Source organism: Ranitomeya imitator, chromosome 2, assembly GCF_032444005.1.
Source record: "Ranitomeya imitator isolate aRanImi1 chromosome 2, aRanImi1.pri, whole genome shotgun sequence".
In the NCBI taxonomy this organism is placed as follows: Eukaryota; Metazoa; Chordata; class Amphibia; order Anura; family Dendrobatidae; genus Ranitomeya; species Ranitomeya imitator.
The window spans coordinates 489,883,023-489,905,884 of NC_091283.1; the positions used below are offsets into that span (position 1 = coordinate 489,883,023).

The 22,862-nt window shown below is 46.4% G+C and overlaps 1 protein-coding gene across 1 annotated transcript in view; it reads right to left on the bottom strand.

The window, feature by feature from the left end:
- Window positions 1–22,653, bottom strand: part of SLC35B1 (solute carrier family 35 member B1) — a 40,318-nt gene extending 17,665 nt beyond the window's left edge. The window contains exon 1 of the mRNA XM_069751431.1: window positions 22,511–22,653. Coding sequence (XP_069607532.1) covers window positions 22,511–22,638 — 128 coding nt within the window. The 5' untranslated portion in view covers window positions 22,639–22,653. The remainder of the gene's footprint in view (window positions 1–22,510) is intronic.
- Window positions 22,654–22,862: the final 209 nt, after the last annotated feature.

Here is a 22,862-nt window from a genome sequence, read left to right on the forward strand (position 1 = left end):
ACACACGGGGAGACGACATCAATAGGATAAAGTCCAGCTCACATGGCGCCGCTTATACGGCTCACACGGATCGGTAACGGGTAAATTATTAGCTCAGGCAGATTGGCTGGCACTTGCAGCCATGATGGATCTCATAGTGTGAATCCATGCAGGTGAAGCCTCTGTCAGCCATCTTGGTATACCCAACAGCTGGGAAAGTAAATAATGTTAGCGCCATGCCAAGTCAGTGAACCCTGATATGGTGAAGAGGCTGGTACTGTACTCCCTGACTTGGTGACTGCCTCGTTATAACTGTGAGGCTGTGGCGCGAACTCCTCCATAGCAGACAGTGCAGACTATAAACATCAGGCATCTACATTGCCGCCTATGTAAGGACCCATGGAGCTACTGATCAGACGTGAGGTGACGTAGTCTCATGTGGAAAGCTCTGATTGGCTGTTGGGTACACGTGTAAGGAACCAACTGCTCCGCAGTGACTAGTGTCCCAAATGAGCGGCAGAGACGCGGATCACTGGAGGGGGACGAATCCCTAGAGGCCGAAGTGCGCGCTGTCTCTTGTGCAGGAGACATTTTTCTGTGGTCAATAAACCCCCATTATGTTCTAACCATTAGGGCATGTTCACACTGCGTCTTTTTCTGCAGTTTTTTGTGGCTCTTGTTTAAAAAAGAAAAGGCAGAAGGAGCTCTATTAAAATGGTCAAAAGAATTGTCCTAATAGTTTATATAGGAAAACAAATTGGCATACCTCCCAACTTTTGAAGCTGGGAAAGAGGGACAAAGTTTGCAGCGCGCAACGCGCGCCGAGGCAAATTTTAGGCCACACCTCTGACCACACCCATTCACTAGTCACACCCATATCCATGTCTCAACCACACCCATTTAGCACTGCTGATCACACTGTTCATAAAGAATAATTATAAAAAAAAAATATGGCCACACAGTGCTCCATACTGTATAATGGCCACACAGTGCTCCATACTGTATAATGACCCCACATGATGCTCCATACAGTATAAAGGCCACACATGATGCTCAATACTGTATAATGACCCCACATGATGCTCAATACTGTATAATGGCCCCACATGATGCTCAATACTGTATAATGACCCCACATGATGCTCCATACTGTATAATAGCCCCACATGATGCTCAGTACTGTATAATGGCCCCACATGATGCTCAATACTGTATAATGACCCCACATGATGCTCAATACTGTATAATGGCCCCACATGATGCTCAATACTGTATAATGACCCCACATGATGCTCAATACTGTATAATGGCCCCACATGATGCTCAATACTGTATAATGGCCCCACATGATGCTCAATACTGTATAATGGCCCCACATGATGCTCCATACTGTATAATGGCCACACATGATGCTCAATACTGTATAATGACCCCACATGATGCTCCATACTGTATAATGACCGCACATGATGCTCCATACTGTATAAAGGCCACACATGATGCTCAATACTGTATAATGACCCCACATGATGCTCAATACTGTATAATGGCCCCACATGATGCTCAATACTGTATAATGACCCCACATGATGCTCAATACTGTATAATGGCCCCACATGATGCTCAATACTGTATAATGGCCCCACATGATGCTCAATACTGTATAATGACCCCACATGATGCTCAATACTGTATAATGGCCACACATGATGCTCCATACTGTATAATGGCCACACATGATGCTTAATACTGTATAATGACCCCACATGATGCTCAATACTGTATAATGGCCTCACATGATGCTCAATACTGTATAATGACCCCACATGATGCTCAATACTGTATAATGGCCACACATGATGCTCCATACTGTATAATGGCCACACATGATGCTCAGTACTGTATAATGACCCCACATGATGCTCCATACTGTATAATGACCCCACATGATGCTCAATACTGTATAATGACCACACATGATGCTCAATACTGTATAATGGCCCCACATGATGCTCAATACTGTATAATGACCCCACATGATGCTCAATACTGTATAATGGCCCCACATGATGCTCAATACTGTATAATGGCCTCACATGATGCTCAATACTGTATAATGACCCCACATGATGCTCAATACTGTATAATGGCCACACATGATGCTCCATACTGTATATTGGCCACACATGATGCTCAATACTGTATAATGACCCCACATGATGCTCAATACTGTATAATGACCACACATGATGCTCAATACTGTATAATGGCCCCACATGATGCTCAATACTGTATAATGACCCCACATGATGCTCAATACTGTATAATGGCCCCACATGATGCTCAATACTGTATAATGGCCCCACATGATGCTCAATACTGTATAATGGCCCCACATGATGCTCAATACTGTATAATGACCCCACATGATGCTCTATACTGTATAATGACCACACATGATGCTCCATATTGTATAATGACCGCACATGATGCTCCATAATGGCCACAGATGATGCTCCATACTGTATAATGACCGCATATGATGCTCCATACTGTATAATAGCCGCACATGATGCTCCATACTGTATAATGACTGCACATGATGCTCCATACTGTATAATGACAGCACATGATGCTCCATACTGTATAATGACAGCACATGATGCTCCATACTGTATAATGGCCACACATGATGCTCCATACTGTATAATGACCACACATGATGCTCTATACTGTATAATGGCCACACATGATGCTCCATACTTTATAATGACCGCACATGAGGCTCCATACTGCATAATGGCCACACATGATGCTCCATACTGTATAATGACCGCACATGATGTTCCATACTGTATAATAGCCACACATGATGCTCCATACTGTATGACTGCACATCATGCTCCATACTGTATAATGACCGCACATGATGCTTCATACTGTATAATGGCCGCACACGATGCTCCATAGTGTATAATGACCGCACATGATGTTCCATACTGTATAATAGCCGCACATGATGCTCCATACTGTATGACTGCACATCATGCTCCATACTGTATAATGACCGCACATGATGCTCCATACTGTATAATGGCCGCACACGATGCTCCATACTGTATAATGACCGCACATGATGCTCCATACTGTATAATGGCCACACATGATTCTCCATACTGTATAATGACCGCACATGATGCTCAATAATACTGTATAATGACCGCACATGATGCTCCATACTGTGTAATGACCGCACATGATGCTCCATACTGTATAATGGCCACACATGATGCTCCATACAGTATATTGGCCGCACATGATAATGGCCACACATAGCTACTCCTACACACGCGGCTGCGCTCCGTAAACTTTGCATACACGGCTCCGCTCCGTACACACGGCTCCACTCCATACATCTCATACACACACGGCTCCGCTCCGTACACATTCAGCTCCGCTCCATACACCTCATACACGGCTCTGCTCCATACACCTCATACACGGCTCCGCTCCATACACCTCATACACACACGGCTCCGCTCCATACATCTCGTACACACGGCACTACTCCGTACACCTCATACACACACCGCTCCGCTCCATACACATTGCACACACTGCTCCGCATACCTTGCACACACACAGCTCCGCTGCGTACACCTCATACACATACGGCTCCTCTCCATACATCTTGTACACACACGGCACTACTCCGTACACCTCATACACACGCGGCTGTGCTCCGTACACCTCATACACACGCGGCTGTGCTCCGCACACCTCGTACACACGCGGCAGGGCTCCATACACCTCGTACACACGGCTCCGCTCCGTACACCTCGTACACACGCGGCTGTGCTCCGTACACCTCGTACACATGGCTCCATACACCTCTTACACACGACTCCGCTCCGTACACCTTGTACACATGCGGCTGCGCTCCGTACACCTCGTACACACGCGGCTGTGCTCCGTGCACCTCGTACACACGCGGCTGTGCTCCGTACACCTCGTACACACGCGGCTGTGCTCCGTACACCTCGTACACACGCGGCTGTGCTCCGTACACCTCGTACACACGACTCCACTCCGTACACCTTTCACATGCTGCTCCGCTCCGTACACCTTGTACACACGCGGCTGCGCTCCGTACACCTCGTACACACGCGGCTGCGCTCCGTACATCTCGTACACACGCGGCTGTGCTCCGTACACCTTGTACACACGACTCCGCTCCGTACACCTCATACACACGCTGCTCCGCTCCGTACACCTCGTACACACGACTCCACTCCGTACACCTTTCACATGCTGCTCCGCTCCGTACACCTTGTACACACGCGGCTGCGCTCCGTACACCTCATACACACGCGGCTGTGCTCCGTACACCTTGTACACACGACTCCGCTCCGTACACCTCATACACACGCTGCTCCGCTCCGTACACCTCGTACACACGATTCTGCTCCGTACACCTCATGCACACGCTGCTCCGCTCCGTACACCTCGTACACACGACTCCGCTCCGTACACCTTTCACATGCTGCTCCGCTCCGTACACCTTGTACATACGCGGCTGCGCTCCGTACACATCGTACAAACGCGGCTCCGCTCCGTACACCTTGTACACACGACTCCGCTCCGTACACCTCATACACACGCGGCTGTGCTCCGTACACCTCGTACACACGCGGCTGCGCTCCGTACACCTCATGCACACGGCTCCGTACACATCGTACACACACGAGTCCGCTCCATAGACCTTTCACACGCTGCTCTGATCCATACACCTCGTACACACACGGCTGTGCTCCGTACACCTTGTACACACGACTCCGCTCCGTACACCTCATACACACGCTGCTCCGCTCCGTACACCTCGTACACACGACTCCGCTCCGTACACCTTTCACATGCTGCTCCGCTCCGTACACCTTGTACATACGCGGCTGCGCTCCGTACACCTCGTACACACGCGGCTCCGCTCTGTACACCTTGTACACACGACTCCGCTCCGTACACCTCATACACACGCTGCTCTGCTCCGTACACCTCGTACACACGCGGCTGCGCTCCGTACACCTCATGCACACGGCTCCGTACACATCGTACACACACGACTCCGCTCCATAGACCTTTCACACGCTGCTCTGATCCATACACCTCGTACACACACGGCTCTGCTACATCCACCCTGTAAACACCTCCTGACCCCACACATACGCTGCCTTACCCTCCTCCGGCGCCATGGCAACCAGCAAAGTCCTGTACACGGAGGTCCTCCTCCCGATCATGTGACCCCTGACTCCTCCCATCCTGTGACCTCATCACAGGTCCTGTGCACAGAGCAGCCATTATGTGGTGTGCTGCTGTGCAGGCCTGGTGCAGGGACTCAGGGAGCTCTAAGCTGACCGGCTGATACACGCACCTCCCAACCAATGCGGGACAATTAATGTCCCGCCCGGGATCGCGGGGCTGACTGTCAAAATCCGGGACGGTTGGGAGGTATGAAATTGGTGCTTGTATATTTAGGTATTTCAATTCTTTTAACCACGTCAAGCTTTCAAGGGAACCTGTCACCCCCAAAATCGAAGATGAGCTAAGCCCACCGGCATTAGGGGCTTATCTGCAGCATTCTGGAATGCTGTAGATAAGCCCCCGATGTAACCTGAAAGAGGTTAGATGATACTCACCCAGGGGCGGTCCTGCTGTGGTCTGGTCCGATGGGTGTCGCGGTCCAGGGCCTCCCATCTTCTTACGATGACGTCCTCTTGTCTTCGCTCCGGCGCAGGCGTAGTTTGTCCTGTTGAGGGCAGAGCAAAGTACTGCAGTGCGCAGGCGCCAGGAAAGGTCAGAGAGGCCGGAGCCGCAGCGTGAAGACAAGAAGAGGACGTCATCTTAAGAAGATGGGAGGCCCCGGACTGCGACGCCCATCGGACTGGACCGGGACCGCCCCTGGGTGAGTATAATCTCTTTTTTTCATCTTTCAAGATACACCGGGGGCTTATCTACAGCATTACAGAATGCTGTAGATAAGCCCCTGATGCCGGTGGGCTTAGCTCAACTTCCACTTTGGGGGTGACAGGTTCCCTTTAAAAGAAATAATAATTCTAGTGGCTTCTACTCTGAAGACGCTCAGTACAAGTAAATGGGATGGCTGAAAAGACGTCCGGGCATTTTGCTGAGCATTTTGTCAGTGTTTTTGCTTCAACAGAATGTTTGCGCTTTTTAAAATTCTTTAGCCCCAATGGTGGTTTGCACGTTAATGACCGGGCCAATTTTTACAATTCTGACCGCTTTCCCTTTATGAGGTTATAACTCTGGAACGCTTCACCGGATTCTGACATTGTTTTCTTGTGACATATTGTACTTCATGTTAGTGGTAAAATTTCCTCTATATGACTTGCGTTTATTTGTGAAAAGAATGGAAATTTGGCGAAAATTTTTAAAATTTTCCAATTTTCCAACTTTGAATTTTCATGCCCTTATAACACAGAGATATGTCACTCAAAATACTAAATAAATAACATTTCCCACATGTCTACATCAGCACAATTTTGGAACCAACATTTTTTTTGTTAGGGAGTTATGAGGGTTAAAAGTTGACCAGCAATTTCTCATTTTTACAACACCATGTTTTTTTTAGGGACCACATCACATTTGAAGCCACTTTGAGGGGTCTATATGATAGAAAAGACCCAAGTGTGACACCATTCTAAAAACTGCACACCTCAACGTGCTCAAAACCACGTTCAAGAAGTTTATTAACCCTTCAGGTGTTTCACAGGAATTTTTGGAATGTTTAAAAAAAATGAATATTTAACTTTTTTTCACAAAAAAATTATTTCAGATCCAATTTTTTTTTTACCAAGGGTAAGAGGAGAAATTGGACCCCAAAAGTTGTTGTCCAATTTGTCCTGAGTACGTAGATACCCCATATGTGGGGGTAAACCACTGTTTTGGCGCATGGCAGAGCTCGGAAGGGAAGGAGTGCCGTTTGACTTTTCAATGCAAAATTGTCTGGAATTGAGATAGGACGCCATGTCGCGTTTTGAGAGCCCCTGATGTGCCTAAACAGTGGAACTTATCTAGATGTGTTGTAAGAATGTTGAACCCCCAAGTGTTTCACTACAGTTTATAACGCAGAGCCGTGAAAATTAAAATCTTTTTTTTTTCCACGAAAATGATTTTTAGCCTCCAGTTTTGTATTTTAACAAGGGTAACAGGAGAAATAGGACCCCAAAAGTTGTTGTCCAATTTATCCTGAGTACGCTGATACACCATATGTGGGGGGGGGAACCACCGTTTGGGCGCATGGCAGAGCTCGGAAGGGAAGGAGCGCTGTTTGGAATGCAGACTTAGATGGAATGTTCTGCGGGCGTCACATTGCGTTTGCAGAGCCCCTGATGTACCTAAACAGTAGAAACCCCCCATAAGTGACCCCATATTGGAAACTAGACCCCAAGAAACTTATCTAGATGTGTTATGAGAACTTTGAACCCCCAAGTGTTTCATTACAGTCTATAACGCAGAGCCGTGAAAATAATCTTTTTATTTCCCCAAAAATGAATTTTAGCCCCCAGTTTTGTATTTTCCCAAGGGTAAAAAGAGAAATTGGACCACAAAAGTTGTTGTCCAATTTGTCCTGAGTACGCTGATACCCCTTATGTGGGGGTAAACCACTGTTTGGGCGCATGGCAGAGCAGAAGACAAGGAGCCCTGTTTTACTTTTTAAATGCAGAATTGGCTGGAATTGAGATCGGACGCCATGTCGCGTTTGGAGAGCCCCTGATGTGCCTAAACAGTGGAAATCCACCAATTCTAACTCCAACCCTAACCCGAACACACCCCTAACCCTAATCCCAACCCTAACCATAACCCTAACCACACCCCAAACGCGAACACGACCCTAACCTGAACACACCCCTAAACCTAATCCCAACCATAGCCCTAACAACACCTCTAACCCCAGCACACCTCTAACCCCAACACACCCCTAACCCTAATCCCAACCCTAACCACACCCCTAACCTTGACACACCCCTAACCCTAATCCCAACCATAATCCCTACCGTAAACCTAATCCAAACCCTTACCCCATCTCTAGCCCCAACCCTAACCTTAGCCCCAACCCTAAATTTAGCCCCAACCCTAACTTTAGCCCCAACCCTAACCCTAGCCCTAACCATAACCCTAATGGAAAAATAGAAATAAATACATTTTTTTAATTTTATTATTTTTCCCTAACAAAGGGGTTGATGAAAGGGGGTTTGATTTACTATTTATAGCGGATTTTTGTTTGGCAGCTGTCACACGCTAAAAGACGCTTTTTATTGCAAAAAATAGTTTTTGCATCACCACATTTTAAGAGTTATAATTTTTTACATATTTTGGTCCACAGAGTCATATGAAGTGTTGTTTTTTGCAGGACGAGTTGACGTTTTTATTGGTACCATTTTCGGGCACATTACATTTTTTGATCGCTTTTTATTCCGATTTTTGGGAGGCAGAATGAACAAAAACCAGCAATCCATGAATTTCTTTTGGGTGGGGCGTTCCGTGTGTGGTAAAATTGATAAAGAAGTTTTATTCTTTGGGTTAGTACGATTACAGCAATACCTCATTTATATCTTTTTTTATGTTTTGGCGGTTTTATACAATAAAAACTATTTTATATAAAAAATAATTGTTTTTGCATCGCTTTATTCTGAGGGCTATAACTTTTTTAATTTTTTGCTGATGATGCTGTATGGTGGCTTGATTTTTTGGGGAGACAAGATGATGTTTTCAGCGGTACCATGTTTATTTATATCCGTCTTTTTAATCGCGTGTTATTCCACTTTTTGTTCTGAGTTATGATGATAAAGCATTGCTTTTTGCCTCGTTTTTTATTTATTTTTTTACGGTGTTCACTGAAGGGGTTAACTAGTGGGACAGTTTTATAGCACGGGTCGTTACGGACGCAGCGATACTAAATATGTTTACTTTTATGGTTTTTTTTTTACTCAAAGAAATTTATTTATTGGAACAATATTTACTTTTTTTTCTTTATTTAGGAATTTTTAAAAAATATTTTTACACATGATTTTTTTTTTTCCTTTTACGGTAACTTAGTCCCAGGGGGGGACATCACTATATATTGTCAGATCGCTGATCTGACACTGTGCACAGCATTCTGTCAGATCAGTGATCTGACAGGCAGTGCAGGAGGCTTGCCGGAGCCTGCTCTGAGCAGGTGCCGGAAAGCCACCTCCCTGCAGGATCCGGAAGGACCCCCGCGGCCATCTTGGATCCGGGGCCTGCAGGGAGGAGGAAGGAGACCCTCTGAACAACGCGATCACATCGTGTTGTTCTGAGGGTCTCAGGGAAGCACGCAGGGAGCCCCCTCCCTGCGTGATGCTTCCCTATGCCACCGGAACACTGCAATCTTGTTTGATCGCAGTGTTTCGGGGGTTAATGTGCCGGGAGCGGTCTATGACCGCTCCTGGCACATAGTCCCGGATGGCAGCTGTGATAATCAGCTGACACCCGGCCGCTCTCCCCCCGTGAGCGCGACTGATCGCGTATGACGTACTATTCTGTCCATGAGAATTAGGGCCCGGGTCACATGGATGGAAAAGTATGTCTGACGGCAGAAAGGGGTTAATGGATTTTTAAAAAATGCTAGATAGAGAGCAGGTGGAAAAAACATTGAAAAAGAAACAATAAAAAACGATGATAAAAAGGCGCTTCAGGTTTGCGAAACTCCAGAGAAAAGGAGCGACTCAAGAAGCATCTTCTGCCTGACAAATGGCCGTTATTTGCTTTTACGACTGGAAGGAGACCCGGAGGACAATGTGTAATGTGAATATAAAAATGGCTATTTTGAGTCCATGTTGAAATATACAGAATGCATTCAGACCCTGACAGAGCAGCATTATACTGGTCATACATTTACAGACAGACAATGCTCATAGTGACACAATCTTAAGAATTGTTTACTTGTTGTCTGAAGCCCTTTCACCTCACAAACAGTTCTATGTTTGTTTGTTATTGTAAAACTTTAAGGTTTATTTAACCTCTGTCTGTGGTGGAGTTATCTAACCCTTGTGGCTTTTATATTCTAAGGCTTTATTTGCCCGTTGTCTGATGATTCCATGGTATCTCAGTTTCATCCCATCTTGAAAGCTGGCCACTTGAAGGGCAGGGTGAAACCAGAGTTACACATAGTACAAATCACTATATAAGGTCAGGTTCACATGAGCGTTTCTGTGCGCAACGTATGATCTGCATAGATCCCCATGCGTCATGCGTACATATCTTTAACGTGGTGTACGCAGGGACATGCGGATGCATACGCATGCGTCGTTTCGCGGCGTTCGGCAAATGCAACGTTGCATTTTTTGAGGCATCAAATATTGCGCAATCATGCACATGCGGATGAGTGCGTCAAGAAATGCATTACTGTCTATGGGAACGCATTGGTATGCAAGGATATCTGTACGCATGCGTTCGATACGCATGCATACTTTAGACAGCGCATGTCCAGGAAATGATGTCGCCAACTCCACTATGTACATAAAAAAGCAAACGCATGCAAAAACGCATTTAAACGCATGCACACGCAGCTTTTTTTGCGTCATGCGTAAGATGATGCAGAGACGTAAGCATGCGTTTGCACATGCAGATGATATGCTGCCCACAGAAACGCTAATGTGAACCTAGCCTAAGGCCAGAGAAACATAACTATGACATAAGCAGATAGTTGGGTACCTGTACACATGTACAGTGTTGTGATACCTGCATAATTTGGGACGCCCATGCAGTGTAGGTAATCTCCCAGGAGTTCTCTGTCTTGGTGTAGCTTCTCCGATTTTCCAGACAGATGATGTTTAAAAGTCTCTTGGTGATGGATGATGTGAGTATATGTACTTAATCATTATATGTATTTAATCTTTATATGTACTTAACCTTTGTATGTTAAAATATACAAAAGTGTACACAATCATACTATTCTTTTAATATTGTACTTTCAAATAAAATTGCGTTTTATCGCAAGTAGTAGTCTTTTGTAAAGCCGTATCTGAACTTTAGTGTTAAAAACTTGGCAATACACTATGTTATAGTGGGGGCATTGGGGTGGTCGCCACTAGCTTATCTCTAGTCCTGGGGTCAGGACAGGTGGGAGAGTATATGTAGACAAGCACATTTAGGCCACGTTCAGTATTTGGCCAGTATTTTACCTCAGTATTTGTAAACCAAAACCAGGAGTGGGTGATACAGAAGTGGTGATGTGCAGGGCTGCACTGGCCATCTGGCAATTCTGGCAAATGCCAGAAGGGCCTCTCTGTTCCTGGGCCGCCTTGTCTGCTGCATTGTTAACAGAATCTGTGTCCTCAAGATGCCTATACTGTTAATAGTTGTGAGGAACACAAAGTCGCTGGCGGGCGTACCTTCTGTCTACAGTCTGCTGGAGGCCAGCACCAAGCAGGGAATGTCAGCAGTGCAATGACGTCACTGCAGGGTGCCGCCAGCATCCACTGCGAGAATGGATAGAAGAGGAGACAGCTTTTGCGGAGGATGAGGACTCTGGATTATGTGAGTATAGGGATTTTTGTATTTTTCGAGGGGGCTGTGGGGTATCATTACGCTGTGTAGGACGCTGTGAGTTAGACCATCATAGTATATAAGGTACTGTGGGGTATACAACCATAGCATGTAGTGTACTGATGGGGGACCATCATACTACGGCCGGGATCACACATGCGAGAAACACGTCCGTGTCTCGCATGTGAAATCCAAGCTCTGGCGCCGGCACTCCAGAGCGGAGCATGCGGCCGCATAGCAACACATGGAGCTGCACGCTCCGCTCCCAAGTGCCGGCGCCAGAGCTTGGATATCACATGCGACACACGGACGTGTTTCGCGCATGTGTGATCCCGGCCTACATAGGAGACTACGAGATGAAGCATCATACTATATGGGAGGCTGTTGGTGCTATCGTCATACTGTATATGGGCTGTGAGGTATATCACCATAATACGGTATATAAGGAGCTGTGGGGTGGACTTGAAGTTAAAGTCTCCAGTGACTATGTGACTGTGGACTTCTGAATCCTCACAGAGCTCATGCGCTGTGAGGATTCTCCAGGGCCGGCACTGGAAGTTGGTGATCATGTGCAGTGGTGTAACTTGAACAACATGGGTCCCAATGCAAAAGCTCTCATGGGGCCCGGCCCTTAATTATTGAAAGTCTTTAATAGTTTTGGCCTTTTCATTTAGGCCAAAGGGACTTTTGAGTCCCACTAGGTTCCAATCTCGGGTGCGATTGCAACCCTCGCACCTACTCTAGATACTTCCCTTATCATGTAACCGCAAATATGAGATTTACATATATGCGGCCGGTCACGTGCTAACTAGACGTATGCGGCCTTGCTCAATACAAGCCGAGTATAATTAGTCGGAATGTGGACGGAGGTGTGAAAATTGCTTACGGGCACATAACAGCCGCTCCCAATGCCGACACCAGTTAATCCTCACAGGATTCAGAAGTCTGAAGTTACTTGACTTTAACTTAAACCCCTTTAACAATCAGTATGGTGGTATTATTATAACGGTATCTGCTGGTAAGATTTGGTTATGGTTTGTTGGTATTTGTCTGTAATATTGAAATATTATTTTTATATTATAATTATTTAATCTTTTATAGTGGTATTGCTGGTATTAATAGAAATATTGGTCTTGTAGTATATCTTACTTTCCTCCATCCAGGGTAATATTAGTAATATATAATCATGCGGTGCTGGGGGACGAGGACACCAAGGGCCTGTGTGTCATTTCAAATGCCAGGGCTGAATTTCAGTCCCAGTCTGTATCTGGTGACGTGTTTCTATTATACTTTTCCTCTGATTATTCCCTCCTGGTTTTGGCTTACAAATACTGAGGTAAAATACTGACCAAATACTGAACGCGTGAACGCGATAATCGGGAATAAGTGATGTTAAGAATGCTCATTTCTTGTCGTGTAAACAGGCTGCAGATCATCCGTAAAGGAGCAAAATGCGCATTCATTGGGTGAAATGATCGTTCTCGGCAGCGCGTCGTACCGTGACATCAGATCTCTTGTTGTCGATAACAATGGCAGCCTATGTGCGTGGAGCGATCTAGTGTGATCTACTATTGTCTGAAATACAACCCCATAGCGTTATCCCTCCTCCACCAAACTACAGCTGGCACAGTGCCAGTAATGCTCTCTTGGCATTCGCCAAACCCAGACTCGTCCATCAGACACCACAAACAGAAGTGTGACTCATCACTTCACAGAACACGTTTCCATTGCTCCAGAAACTATGTGTTAGGGTACCGTCACACTATACGATTTACCTACGATCACGACCAGCGATATGACCTGGCCGTGATCGTAGGTAAATCGTAGTGTGGTCGCTGGGGAGCTGTCACACAGACAGCTCTCCAGCGACCAACGATGCCGAGGTCCCTGGGTAACCAGGGTAAACATCGAGTAACTAAGCGCAGGACTGCGCTTAGTAACCCGATGTTTACCCTGGTTACAAGCGTAAAACTAAAAAAAAACAAACAGCACATACTTACATTCTGGTGTCCGTCAGGTCCCTTGCCGTCTGCTTCCCGCACTCAGTGACTGCCGGCCGTAAAGTGAAAGTGAAAGCACACGTCACCGCTGTGCTCTGCTTTCACTTTACAGCCGGCAGTCACAGTGCGGGAAGCAGACGGCAAGGGACCTGATGGACACCAGAATGTAAGTATGTGCTGTTTGTTTTTTTTTAGTTTTACGCTTGTAACCAGGGTAAACATCGGGTTACTAAGCGCGGCCCTGCGCTTAGTTACCCGATGTTTACCCTGGTTACAAGCGAACGCATCGCTGGATCGCATCGCTAGATCGGTGTCACACACACTGATCTAGCGATGACAGCGGGAGATCCAGCGATGAAAGAAAGTTCCATACGATCTGCTACGACGTACGATTCTCAGCAGGATCCCTGATCGCTGCTGCGTGTCAGACACAGCGATATCGTAACGATATCGCTGGAACGTCACGAATCGTACCGTCGTAGCGATCGAAATGGTATAGTGTGACGGTACCCTTACACAGTGTCCATTCATGTAAATGGTTTGAATAATGCTGATAAGGACAGGTCCTGCGGAGTGAAAGACACTGTAACCTCTCACTCCAGTGACCAATGGTCAGGGCTCCTGGAGAGGGGACCTTCCCCTAAATTAAACCAGAATTCACTAGAAGGTTAAAGGGTTATTTTTTCAAAAAAGGTTATCCTATGAATCCTGAATAAGGCCACGTTCACTCCTTGTTTTGGCTTACAATTACTGAGGTAAAACAGTGACCTAATACTCAATGTGTGAACTTGGCCTATGGGTCTCTGCAGGCCCACCCAAAATAGAGCAGACTAGTGATGAGCGAGCATGCTCCTGTGCTAACCAAATGACTTCGGTGTGCTCAATTAATATGCTGGAGACTCTGCGGCTGCATATTTTGCGGCGGTTAGACAGCCTACTCGGGCAATCCATGCTCGGATTACACATTATCTGAGCACGTTCACTCATCACTAGAGCAGACATGTGCATGTTCGGCCTCTGCTGAGTGCAGTGCTCAACTAGTCCCATAGACAATGAATGGAGCAAAGGTTACGCTTGCACAACTCTGCTTCATTTAGGGGGGATTCAGAGCCCCATTCTCAGGTTCTGAAGCTCTGTTCGAGGATATGGTGGTTGTCTTAGTGGTCTGACCCCCTGCAAGTTGTCCCGTATCGCATAGATAGGGAATAACTTTAATGAAAATGGGTATATGAAAGTAGACAAACCTTCCATGAAGGGGAGTAGTACAGAATGGGGTATTGATGGCTATCTATTACAGGGAAATTTGATCAGCAATCTGATTGGTTGCCAACTTTGTACAAGTGGCCCCATAAGAAATTAATGTGAATAGTGACATGCTGTCCTTGTCTCACATTGGCACTGGCACACGTCAGGGATGCCAGCGCATAGATAGATGTCCTTTTATCTCAGCTGGCACCATGGCCTTGCTTGGTTTACCTGCAGCGATGGTGTTGAGGAAACGAGTGTGATCATTGAGGGCATGTGCACACGTTGCGGATTCTCTGCGGATCCACAGCGTTTTTTGAGGTGTAGAAACGCTGCAGATCTGCAAATTGATTTACAGTACAATGTAAATCAATGAGAAAAAAAAAATGCTGTGCACATTGTGCGGAAACGCTGCGGTTTAAAAGAAGTAGCATGTCACTTCTTTTTTGTGAATCTGCAGCGTTTTTGTACCCATTCCATTCTAGAAAACCGCAGGGGTAAATGCAGCAAATCCTGTTATGAACTGGTGATTCAGAACCACAATAGACCTAGTGGTTAAGAGCACACAAAGTGACCTGATAGTTACTAATAACATAGGACGAGCTCTGAGACGTGGGAACTCTGCTGACTGCAATCCCTAATCCTATCATACCACACTAGAGGTAGCCGTGGAGCGCTCCTGACCAGACCTAGGCGCCTCGGGCACAGCCTGAGAAACTAGCTAGCCCTGAAGATAGAAAAATAAGCCTACCTTGCCTCAGAGAAATTCCCCAAAGGAAAAGGCAGCCCCCCACATATAATGACTGTGAGTAAAGATGAAAATACAAACATAGAGATGAAATAGATTTTAGCAAAGTGAGGCCCGACTTACTGAATAGACCGAGGATAGGAAAGATAGCTTTGCGGTCAGCACAAAAACCTACAAACAACCACGCAGATGGGGCAAAAAGACCCTCCGCACCGACTAACGGTACGGAGGTGCTCCCTCTGCGTCTCAGAGCTTCCAGCAAGCAAGAAAAACCAATATAGCAAGCTGGACAGAAAATATAGCAAACAAAAGTAACACAAGCAAAACTTAGCTTATGCAGGGCAGACAGGTCACAAGAACGATCCAGGAAAGAGCAAGACCAATACTGGAACATTGACTGGAGGCCAGGAACAAAGAACTAGGTGGAGTTAAATAGAGCAGCACCTAATGACTTAACCTCGTCACCTGAGGAAGGAAACTCAGAAGCCGCAGCCCCACTCACATCCACCAGAGGAAGCCCATAGACAGAACCAGCCGAAGTACCACTCATGACCACAGGAGGGAGCTTGACCACAGAATTCACAACAGTACCCCTCCCTTGAGGAGGGGTCACCGAACCCTCACCAGAGCCCCCAGGCCGACCAGGATGAGCCAAATGAAAGGCACGAACCAGATCGGCAGCATGAACATCAGAGGCAAAGACCCAGGAATTATCTTCCTGACCATAACCCTTCCACTTAACCAGGTACTGGAGTTTCCGTCTCGAAATACGAGAATCCAAAATCTTCTCCACTATATACTCCAACTCCCCCTCAACCAAAACCGGGGCAGGAGGATCAACGGATGGAACCACAGGTGCCACGTATCTCCACAACAATGACCTATGGAATACGTTATGGATGGAAAAAGAAGCTGGAAGGGTCAAACGAAAAGACACAGGATTAAGAACCTCAGAAATCCTATACGGACCAATGAAACGAGGCTTAAACTTAGGAGAGGAAACTTTCATAGGAATATAACGAGATGACAACCAAACCAAATCCCCAACACGAAGTCGGGGACCCACACAGCGCCTGCGGTTAGCGAAACGTTGAGCCTTCTCCTGAGACAATGTCAAATTGTCCACTACATGAGTCCAAATCTGCTGCAACCTATCCACCACAGTATCCACACCAGGACAGTCAGAAGACTCAACCTGCCCTGAAGAGAAACGAGGATGGAAACCAGAATTGCAGAAAAACGGCGAAACCAAAGTAGCCGAGCTGGCCCGATTATTAAGGGCGAACTCAGCCAAAGGCAAAAAGGACACCCAATCATCCTGATCAGCAGAAACAAAACATCTCAGATATGTTTCCAAGGTCTGATTGGTTCGTTCAGTCTGGCCATTTGTCTGAGGATGGAAAGCCGAGGAAAAAGACAAATCAATGCCCATCCTAGCACAAAAGGCTCGCCAAAACCTCGAAACAAACTGGGAACCTCGGTCAGAAACGATGTTCTCCGGAATGCCATGTAAACGAACCACATGCTGGGAGAACAATGGCACCAAATCAGAGGAGGAAGGCAATTTAGACAAGGGTACCAAATGGACCATCTTAGAGAAGCGATCACAAACCACCCAAATGACCGACATTTTTTGAGAGACGGGGAGATCCGAAATAAAATCCATAGAGATATGTGTCCAGGGCCTCTTCGGGACTGGCAAGGGCAAAAGCAACTCACTGGCACGAGAACAGCAGGGCTTAGCCCGAGCACAAATCCCACAGGACTGCACAAACGAACGCACATCCCGCGACAGAGACGGCCACCAAAAGGATCTAGCCACCAAATCTCTGGTACCAAAGATTCCAGGATGACCAGCCAACACCGAACAATGAACCTCAGAGATAACTCTACTCGTCCATTTATCAGGGACAAACAGTTTCTCCGCTGGGCAACGGTCAGGTCTATTAGCCTGAAATGTTTGCAGCACCCGCCGCAAATCAGGGGAGATGGCAGACAAAATTACCCCCTCTTTGAGAATACCCGCCGGCTCAGGCAAACCCGGAGAGTCGGGCACAAAACTCCTAGACAGGGCATCCGCCTTCACATTTTTAGAGTCCGAAAGGTACGAAATCACAAAGTCAAAACGGGAGAAAAACAGCGACCAACGAGCCTGTCTAGGATTCAACCGTTTGGCAGACTCGAGATAAGTCAAGTTCTTGTGATCAGTCAAGACCACCACGCGATGCTTAGCTCCTTCAAGCCAATGACGCCACTCCTCGAATGCCCACTTCATGGCTAGCAACTCTCGATTGCCAACATCATAATTACGCTCAGCAGGCGAAAACTTCCTGGAAAAGAAGGCGCATGGTTTAATCACCGAGCCATCAGAACTTCTTTGCGACAAAACAGCCCCTGCTCCAATCTCAGAAGCATCAACCTCGACCTGGAACGGGAGCGAAACATCTGGTTGGCACAACACAGGGGCAGAAGAAAAACGACGCTTCAACTCTTGAAAAGCTTCCACAGCAGCAGAAGGCCAATTGACCACATCAGCACCCTTCTTGGTTAAATCAGTCAACGGTTTAGCAATACTAGAAAAATTATTGATGAAGCGACGATAAAAATTAGCAAAGCCCAGGAACTTTTGCAGACTCTTCAGAGATGTCGGCTGAGTCCAATCATAAATGGCCTGAACTTTAACAGGGTCCATCTCGATAGTAGAAGGGGAAAAAATGAAACCCAAAAATGAAACCTTCTGAACACCAAATAGACACTTTGACCCCTTCACAAACAAAGAATTCGCATGCAGGACCTGGAACACCATTCTGACCTGCTTCACGTGAGACTCCCAATCATCCGAGAAGACCAAAATATCACCAAGTATACAATCAGGAATTTATCCAGGTACTCTCGGAAGATGTCATGCATAAAGGACTGAAACACTGATGGAGCATTAGAAAGCCCGAATGGCATAACCAGGTACTCAAAATGGCCCTCGGGCGTATTAAATGCTGTTTTCCATTCATCGCCCTGTTTAATACGCACAAGATTATACGCACCACGAAGATCTATCTTGGTGAACCAACTAGCCCCCTTAATCCGAGCAAACAAATCAGACAGCAGCGGCAAGGGGTACTGAAATTTGACTGTGATTTTATTTAGAAGGCGGTAATCAATACAAGGTCTCAGCGAACCATCCTTCTTGGCCACAAAAAAGAACCCTGCTCCCAATGGTGACGACGATGGGCGAATATGACCCTTCTCCAAGGATTCCTTTACGTAACTCCACATAGCGGCGTGCTCAGGCACAGACAAATTAAACAGTCGACCTTTAGGAAACTTACTACCAGGAATCAAATCGATAGCACAATCGCAATCCCTATGCGGAGGTAGGGCACTGGACTTGGGCTCATCAAATACATCCCGGTAATCCGACAAGAACTCTGGGACCTCAGAAGGGGTGGATGATGAAATAGCCAGAAATGGAACATCACAATGTACCCCCTGACAACCCCATCTGGACACAGACATTGATTTCCAATCCAATACTGGGTTATGGACTTGTAGCCATGGCAACCCCAACACGACCACATCATGCAGATTATGCAACACCAAAAAGCGAATATCCTCCTGATGCGCAGGAGCCATGCACATGGTCAGCTGGGTCCAGTACTGAGGCTTATTCTTGGCCAAAGGCGTAGCATCAATTCCTCTCAATGGAATAGGATACTGCAAGGGCTCCAAGAAAAACCCACAGCGCCTAGCAAACTCCAAGTCCATCAAATTTAGGGCAGCGCCAGAATCCACAAATGCCATGACAGAATAGGATGACAAAGAGCAGATCAAAGTAACGGACAAAAGAAATTTCGACTGTACCGTACCAATGGTGGCAGACCTAGCGAACCGCTTAGTGCGCTTAGGACAATCGGAGATAGCATGAGTGGAATCACCACAGTAAAAACACAGCCCATTCTGACGTCTGTGTTCTTGCCGTTCAGCTCTGGTCAAAGTCCTATCGCACTGCATAGGCTCAGGTTTATGCTCAGATAATACCGCCAAATGGTGCACAGTTTTACGCTCACGCAAGCGTCGACCGATCTGAATGGCCAAAGACATAGACTCATTCAGACCAGCAGGCATAGGAAATCCCACCATGACATCCTTAAGGGCTTCAGAGAGACCCTTTCTGAAAATTGCTGCCAGCGCACATTCATTCCATTGAGTGAGCACAGACCACTTCCTAAACTTCTGACAATATATCTCGACCTCATCCTGACCCTGACACAGAGCCAGCAAATTTTTCTCTGCCTGATCCACTGAATTAGGTTCATCATAAAGCAATCCGAGCGCCAGAAAAAACGCATCAATATTACATAATGCAGGATCTCCTGGCGCAAGGGAAAATGCCCAGTCTTGAGTGTCGCCACGTAATAAAGAAATAATGATCTTAACTTGTTGAACTGGGTCACCAGAGGAGCGGGGTTTCAAAGCCAGAAACAGTTTACAATTATTTTTAAAACTCAGAAACTTAGCTCTATCTCCAGAAAACAAATCAGGAATAGGAATTCTTGGTTCTAACATAGAATTCTGAACCACAAAGTCTTGAATATTTTTTACTCTTGCAGTGAGATGATCCACACAAGAAGACAGACCTTTAATGTCCATCACTACACCTGTGTCCTGAACCACCCAAATGTCTAGGGGAAAAGAAAGACAAAACACAGTACAGAGAAAAAAAAATGGTCTCAGAACTTCTCTTTTCCCTCTATTGAGAAGCATTAGTACTTTGGGCCTCCAGTACTGTTATGAACTGGTGATTCAGAACCACAATAGACCTAGTGGTTAAGAGCACACAAAGTGACCTGATAGTTACTAATAACATAGGACGAGCTCTGAGACGTGGGAACTCTGCTGACCGCAATCCCTAATCCTATCATACCACACTAGAGGTAGCCGTGGAGTGCTCCTGACCAGACCTAGGCGCCTCGGGCACAGCCTGAGAAACTAGCTAGCCCTGAAGATAGAAAAATAAGCCTACCTTGCCTCAGAGAAATTCCCCAAAGGAAAAGGCAGCCCCCCACATATAATGACTGTGAGTAAAGATGAAAATACAAACATAGAGATGAAATAGATTTTAGCAAAGTGAGGCCCGACTTACTGAATAGACCGAGGATAGGAAAGATAGCTTTGCGGTCAGCACAAAAACCTGCAAACAACCACGCAGAGGGCGCAAAAGGACCTTCCGCACCGACTAACGGTACGGAGGTGCTCCCTCTGCGTCTCAAAGCTTCCAGCAAGCAAGAAAAACCAATATAGCAAGCTGGACAGAAAATATAGCAAACAAAAGTAACACAAGCAAAACTTAGCTTATGCAGGGCAGACAGGCCACAAGAACGATCCAGGAGAGAGCAAGACCAATACTGGAACATTGACTGGAGGCCAGGAACAAAGAACTAGGTGGAGTTAAATAGAGCAGCACCTAACCACTTAACCTCGTCACCTGAGGAAGGAAACTCAGAAGCCGCAGCCCCACTCACATCCACCAGAGGAAGCTCATAGACAGAAGCAGCCGAAGTACCACTCATGACCACAGGAGGGAGCTTGACCACAGAATTCACAACAAAATCCGCAAAGAAAACCGCAGCAAAAACGCACAAAAAACGCTGCGGAACTTCACAAAAAATGCAACAAATTCGCAGGTGCGTTTTCTGCCAGGAGAGGCAGAATTCGCACCAGAAATTCCTAAGCCTAAGCCGCAACGCGTGCACATAGCCTGAAGGTGTATTCCCATCACAGACATTTATGGCATATCCAGTAGAGATAAGCAAATCGATTTGCAGGACCCTGGTCCAGGAGCTGTGTCAATATTCCATGGCCGTGGATGGTTGCCCTGAATACTGTATCTTATCTGCCGGCATCCCAGGTGCCTCTTCTGATTAGTAAGCTTGTTGTGATGCACGCATAATGTTGCGCAGGGCTACTAATTAGATGAGGTGTTTGGAATGATGCAGGTAGTAGTAAGTTTTCAAGGTTCCTGTCTGGGGGCCACGGACTACTGATGTGGCCACTGAACCTGAATCCAGAGAATCGATTTGCATCTCTTTGATGAAGATGGCTCTTACTACAGTTATTGCTTTTCTACTCATTCTGTGTAACACTGGGGCCCCCTATTGGTCACCAGTTACAACTGCAACTTCTGCCTTTTCCTACACTTACACCGCTGGATTAAAATAATATGATTCTAATCCGCAAGGTCTCTCGTTACATCGCCCCTACCAATTCTCATTCCATTGTATTAAAGCAGGCATCTGTGTGCCGCCGGCATATAAACCTGGTGATTTCATGGAAGGCACATTTATGGAGCCATCTAATTGAAACTGTAACGCACATCCTGAGAAAGCGGGATCATGCAGATATCATTTTGCAAGCAAGAGAATTGATTTGAGCCTTTGTGGGTTGCATGGAAAAATTGGGCACCTCGGGGGTAGACGAGGCAGAGCACTGACGATGGTGTGGCGGGCGGAGGCACAGTGAAGGCAAGATGTATAATATTAAGTATCGGAGGGAATTTGCTCATGGGACTTCATAGATACCGTGCGCATGGAGAACAGGAGGAACTAAGACTTGTGGATATGTGGAATAAGGGCTGGACCTAATATTCTGAGTACAAAAATATGGGCTACGAGGATCTTTTGGGTCCACTAGGCTCTATGGCCCGCGTGCGACTACATCCCATGCACCCAACTGACTCACCCCACAGGACAGTGTGGCCCTATACCTGCGGAAACGTCCATGCATTTGTGTCTAGTGTTACATTTTGCCCATATTAAGAAGGTTTGGTGATGTCTATGTTCTTGGATAACTACTGATTTCTGAAACAAAGGGGTTCCATAGAGCTTTCTACCCCCTTTACTACAAGGACTTATAAAGCTACCCAAGAGGGATGTCATGCTGATAACCAGCCACTCACCTGACATCACCAACAGCCGGATCCAAGACGCCCAGGTCCACATCTTTGCCATCCATTCTTTCTAAAATGTGTTTTCCTTCTTGAACAGGAAGTGAACAGCGACTGCCGGAGAAGAGACCGTCAGTCATAATTACGTGATTCTATAAACTCCTAACAGGTTGTTTGCCAGAAAACTTTAAGGAAAGTTGTAGAAGCATGAGGATACGTAAGCTGTGTACTTTGGGTGGGGGTGCACATTTGGCCGCTGACTGTAACCCATCCATTATTTAGCTGCGTGAATACAGTACAGAACCCACAGTGTAACTCTTCTTTGGCAAGTGTTGTTCCTGCTTACAGAGGACTCGAGAAGATC